Genomic DNA, 6372 nt, shown 5'->3' with positions numbered 1-6372 from the left:
AGTCTTTGTCTTTTCTAGTATAACTTTTTATAGATACATTTTTTTACTACATATATAAAAAAACAATGCTTTAATTTGGAATAAACTGAGTAGTACTATAGCTATATCCTGTAAATTTAGAGTTTGTTTAGTATAGCTCAACTTCACTAATGAGTAGGTTTTTTTCGTTTTAGTTTTTATAAAGCAGCTTCACTAGTAAAGCTAAACCTATTTTCAAAAAACATTTGTAAAACAAAGAAAGATAGCAATGGAAGCTAGTATTTTTAGCTTCATAAAAATGTGAAAAACTGTGCCTCTGTGAGGAAGCCCAAGAATAGCTTCTACATTAAAATTATTTCATTAGGTCCTAATTAGTAGAAGGTAGAAAAACAGTTTGTAAATCTAGGACAAAAACCCTAACAGACAGGCTCTTAATAAAAACAACAGATGTTAACTACCCTCCATCTCAATCACGTATCGAAGTGGATTGAAATGCAAAATTGACTAATTTCTACCTTAATCCACTCCAATAGAGATCGAAGTGAATACAATTGAAGCCAAACTAGCCCTTCATCTGTTCCACAGTACACCGCTTTAGGAATTTGGTCCAAAACTATTTGTATTCTGGAGTCTGGAACCAACAACGCAAACATACATTACTCTGCTCATATGTTCAGACAATATTGGTCCACAGCACTACGCTTCAATTGCTGAACTATTTACACGGCAGACTCGCTGACGTCGAGTCTAGCGCACAACAGCAGGCAGATACATTCCCTGAACTGCGCACCAGAACCGTCACCGAGAGCAAGTGACCTTCAGCCAGTACCCAGCACAACACAAAGCTCTATTCTTCACACGTACGAGTCAAGATAGTCGAATGCATGGATCATCCTGTACTGCAACAGGCTGGCATAGACACGGTCGCACACTCCGACGAACAGGGACTCATCGTCCGGGCTGAGCGTGATCCCAGACACCTCACCAAAGAAATCGATCTCTTGTCGTTTCTTGTAGTCTGCTGCCACGCTGTACACATGAACAAAGTCGGCAGGCTCCGAGAACACCAGGAACCGCCCGTCGGAGGAGTAGCGGATGCAACGGATCGCACCGATGTTGCCCCGCAAAACCGCAAGCGAGGTCGACAAGTTGCGGGTGTCCCAGATGCGGCAGGTTTTGTCCTGGTTCCCGGTCGCAAAGGTCTGGCTATCCGGGTGCCATGCCGTAGCAAATGAGTAGTCCAGATGGCCAACTAGGGTAGAGGTTACCTGCAAAACACATCAATTCCGCATTTCACTTCTCATGTGTGTTCAGTTAGTAACAAAACATGATTGTAAAGCCCCAAAATATCTCTTGCTGTTACGGTGGTAAAACTAGATATGAGAAAAACCTTTTAAGGAAAAAGATTAGAAACTCCACTCAGGACCTCTTTCTCTAAAATGTAGTTTTGCAGGCCACCGGTTTCTAAAATTATAGTTTCTTGATACTATGGTCCTTAAAAATGACTTCAAAACAGGCCCTACTGTACCAGGAACATTTTTAAAAAAGGTCATGGCCAATAGATGTTACAATGTTGATATTTTTTTGATAAAGAACCTCACAATATTGATGTAATGAAAGAATGGCAGTAATAGTAATAAGTTGTGAATTAAGCCACAAAATCCCAAATTAATAAACCAAAAAAAAACTGAAAAAATAAGAAAAAAAAATACCTTTCCATTTCGTGAATCCACAAGAAGAGCATCCCGATCATCTCCAACCACAGCCAAAAGTTTCTTATCCGGGCTCACGGATGTGTGCTGTTGTTACCGAAGCAAATGATGAATCATATGGATGAAATAACCAAAACAGTACATTGAATCCCAATGAGGTAGAACTTACATTAACCGGCCAGTTATAACGGTAGTGGTTCAAGAGCTGAAATCTCTCCATATCATATTCACGAACACCACAATCGTTGTTAGATACTGTAATGCGCAAGCTTCCACTGAAAAGCAATTTGGAGACCTTTAGATTTTAATGACAATGTACATCTTCAGATAGGTTCTGAAAAGTTAGTTTCTCACCTTGTCGATCTGTGTATATCTATGGCGTTTGTTATAGCATTGTCACTCAAAGTTGTCCTTGCACAGAATTTTACATTACGGCCTTCCAAATCCTGTAACAACATAAAAAAATAGCTGCTGAGCAGTGCTTTCACTGGATTGCTTATTGTCACAGCACTAGAAGTTTCAGAACAAAATAAGAAAGCACGCTGGTGATGAATACATCTATCTAAAAAAATATTCCTGTGCAGAATAAAAGTTTAAATCCTTCCATTTTAGATCTTTATCATTTTACACCTGTACTATGGGCACCTTTTACTATGGACTGCTATATGGACTACTACTACAATGTTTCAGGTAGCCTGTAGTGAATATTTTAATGGCTATGGACTGGTTTATGGCAACATTGTGGTTGCTCTAAAATGATACCAAGTAAAATAATAAACAAAGAGAGACTGAAAGGAAATGGAGATCTAGAGCTAGATCCTATGGGTGGATAAAACAGCCAAACCAAAGTTACAACCAAGTCTTCATTGGTGGCTTACCTTGCCAATTAGTTCTCCTTGAAAACCACCAGCTACCAACAAACCCTCATTCACAGCAAGTGTGCTAACTTGAACCCCAGAGAAACCTTCTAGTAAACTGCCAGGATGCTTCTGTGAGGAGGAAAAAAGAGAGGACCAAACTTGCATTAACAATGAGACCTATTTGATTTTTAGAGAAAAGAACATCAAAAAATAAAAAATGATTATTAGATCAGAAGGTTGCAAGCAGGAAACTACAAGGGGAATACCTCCGCTGGAGCAACGTGCCCAGAGAAGTCGAGAACCTCTGATAATTTGTGAGACAATGCTGACCAGTGGCTTACTGTAGAATTTGACATGAAATAGACATCATGCTTCGAGGTTGCCCATAGCAAATTCCTAAGCTACAGAAGCAATAGTTAGTCGGTACTGTTCAGCCTTGGGAGTCATATGACAAGATTATAATGCAAACAAACAAATTAACCAGTTTCCATTTCATAGCAGAGAATAAAGCTGATCCTAATGCAAAGGAACACATCTTAACTCTTTTCTTGGTTATAACTAAAAAGACATTTGTTTACTTGTTTTAAAACAAGTATAAATGTTCTTCACTTGCTAACATTCCTCTCATCATGCTCTTTTATTAGTGACTCTAGCTGGGTTTTGTCTCTAGCCTACCCCAGCATACTTTACACAAAGGTTTTGTTGTTATTGGTGAATTAAAATTTTCATGTAAAAGTCCTATTTAGCGCCACACAAAAAAGGACATTAATTTTCTTCCTCGAATTTCTTGCTAATATGGATTGTTGAATACATGTGGTACATGCACCTTGCAAGTTTGTGAAGAAAGCCTTCTAAATGCTGGCAAGTATGAAGGAAATAGACAATCCACAAGAACCTTTTCTCACATATATAGTACAGATAACTTTTTTTGAATGAATATAGTACAGTTAGTTACTCATTTTGCAATAAAGGTAGGACACAATGCAAAATCACCTGAAAATGGAGAATTGATGGCTTCACTGATCGTGTGTTGTGCTGAAACTCATAATACTTGCTGCTCTTCTCCACTTGCTTGCACAACTAAGAAAAATATTTTGAAAATAATTAGGAAATATGAATATTTGGAATAAATTAAAAACAACCTTTAATGAAATAAGACTAGATGCTAGTGAAGACCTTATCCATGAGCTCTCCTGATTGAGGGAAATTTTCATAGTTCTTATACTGTTCCAACCTAGCTTTTCGGTAATCTTGCCTGGCTATGTGTATCCTCTCCCATGGTATACCTTGTATATCCTTTCCTGCCCTTGCTTCAGCTGCCGACGTGTCCCTTATCCTAGTGAGCTGTAGAACATAGACAATTATCAATGGGAATAAGTTATAAACACTAAATGAACAACACCATCTGAGCAATCTTAAGGGTTGAATCAAATTCATCATTTCTCAGTTTTGGCATAAAAATATAGACATAATCCAAGAAATATCAAACGGATTTTAATCGCCGATAAGCTGCAGCGGCAATCATCACATCATGATTGATCATTGCCTAAGCCGATGCAGATAAGTGCTGGTGATCTTGTGCTTATGCCGAAAACATGCCCTCAGTTAAGTGAGTAGTTAATTCAAAAGGTGAACTAATTTTAACTCGAATCAAGAAGGATAAGACATGAGTCAAATATTCTAATTAAAATCTGTGTTTCAAGCTCGTTGGTCCAAGCCCAATCAAACAAGGACGAAACAATGCATCTGCAACACCGTGCCATGTTGGGCATAGACAATTATGCAACAAATGCCTAGTACGAAAGCGACCTGGTAAACCAAATCATTATTGGCTGAAGATAAGCACAAGAAAAGAAAAGACATAGCATTCTAGACCTAAATGATTGGCCAAAACAAATCTGCTCCACAAGCCCCGTTGACATCAAGTCTCCCTGTCCCATAAATAATTCAGCAGCCAAGGACTAAATGAGGAAAAAACAACACTGCAACTTAGCCAGAAAATTAGAGAAATCTTTTCACGTTTGGTCTATCACTCTGCTAATGTTTCGTCGCAATTCGACATGCACTTTGAAATTTAGTTGAAAAAACATACTACTGCTGCTGCTTTATATTCTCCAGTTGGCTTAATTTCTGCAAATTAACATTTCTACACTACCCTAACAAAACAATTGCCTTCTTGTTTTTCAAATCGTTTTCCGCATATGTTTTACCACCTGGTTCACCCCATCAATAACATGACACCTACACCATAAAACTTAGCTTAAATTATAGCAATATAAACCTATATTCCGGAAAGAATAGAAACCTAGTACACATGAAGATCCATCTATGTCCATGAGCAATTTTAATGATCTAGCACAGACATGTACCACGCCATGCTACCACCAAGCCCAGAACGATCTCAATCTCGACTTTCGCATGTGAATAAAAAGCCGGCAGGAACCTTAGGCAAGCAATTGAGAGTACAAACCGAGCCATCACGCGTCGGCCACCTCAGATTTGCGAGTTCGACAGAAACAAAAGCACTCGACACACGCCAGGAGCACCAGGAAAAGGTCATATACGCACCAGCAAGTACTCATCATCACCATCCGCGCCGCCGTCCCTCCGGTCGGCGTCGAGGTCTTGGAACTCGCCTTCCACATCCATCTCCACGTCCATCTCGCCGTCCGACACCCAACCGTCGTGGTCATCGACAACTCGCTCCGCCGCATCCGCGCTATCCCGCGCGCTCGCCGCCATCCTGCCGACGCGTCGAACCGCACCCTGTGCGCACCAACCAAACATTCAGATCACACAGGAGACACGCGGACATAAGAGAAGCGATCAGAAGGCAAGCCACCAGCCCTTACCACGGAGGACAACAAGAGCGGCTGTGCCGCGCGGCTCTCGGTGGGCACTGCGCGCCCGCGCCGCCGGGTGAGGTGCCGAGGATGAAGGAGCGCGGGTTGATGAGCCTCGGGCCTCCGAGGGCTGGAGAGTTGCGATGGGTAGGAGCTGTGTCGGCGGCGGCCTACGGCGGCTGTGGATCGGGAGGCGGAAACGTGTGGAGGGGATGAGGGCGCGGGCGCGGCCGTGCTTTTGGTGCCGTGCGGCGAAGCAAGGTTCGAGAGAGCCAAGCTCGATCCGGCAACGCGATGGGGTGGATAGCGACGGGGAGGGGATAATTAGCTAGGGTAACGGCGTTTTCTAGAAGACGTGACGACGGAGACGCGGACGGGATATTTGCAAGGGGCACACCAGTTGTGGGCCTATGCCCTGTGGTGGCAGTGCAGTGTAGTTATCGGTTGTGCTCGTGGGTCCAGCAGATTTAAGGCCAAACATAGGATTGGATTGTAAAACATAGGGATAGAAAAAATATAAGAACTGCAAAACATATAGGATCTAAAAACACAGAAAAATTATTTACGTAGGTGTTTGGATGGCTATAGAAAATTCATAGGAATAGGAATATATAATCTCTCATGATGTGATGTGATGCTTGTCCTCTAGCTTTTTATTTCTTGGTAATACCTATGATTCGGCTCTTGATATGCCTCGTTCCTACGCAAGCCAGAGAAACAAAGAAGTAGGAGTGGATGTTTTTTTCCTGTACATTTCCTATGGAATGAGCTATGAAGGAATATTTCCTTTTCATTTCATATAGTTCAATCATATAAGCCAAAGGGTGCTACAGTGTTGAATCCTATACAAAAGGCAATCCTCCATTTTTCCTATGAAATTCCTGTGAACCAAAGGAGGCCTAAGTGAAACTTTGCAACAACAAAAAATCGCAAAGTAGTTTATTTGAAGAAATGCTATACCTATACTATACTACACTA

At 41.3% G+C, this 6372-nt stretch overlaps 1 protein-coding gene across 1 annotated transcript; it reads right to left on the bottom strand.

Annotated features, from left to right (window-relative positions):
• LOC8072576 (uncharacterized WD repeat-containing protein C2A9.03) lies at positions 411 to 5708 on the bottom strand. The gene is made up of 10 exons (XM_002436521.2): positions 5404 to 5708; positions 5120 to 5317; positions 3728 to 3895; positions 3545 to 3631; positions 2818 to 2952; positions 2570 to 2680; positions 2046 to 2137; positions 1861 to 1966; positions 1692 to 1778; positions 411 to 1247 (listed from the first exon to the last, which is right to left on the bottom strand). The coding sequence occupies exons 2-10, from the start codon at positions 5291 to 5293 to the stop codon at positions 834 to 836; spliced, it is 1374 nt and encodes a 457-aa protein (XP_002436566.1). The 5' UTR covers positions 5294 to 5317; positions 5404 to 5708; the 3' UTR covers positions 411 to 833.

The sequence above is a fragment of the Sorghum bicolor genome, chromosome 10 (assembly GCF_000003195.3).
Source record: "Sorghum bicolor cultivar BTx623 chromosome 10, Sorghum_bicolor_NCBIv3, whole genome shotgun sequence".
Lineage (NCBI taxonomy): Eukaryota > Viridiplantae > Streptophyta > Magnoliopsida > Poales > Poaceae > Sorghum > Sorghum bicolor.
Note: the sequence above shows the minus strand (reverse complement) of the source record. Positions and strands in the feature narration are given on the sequence as shown.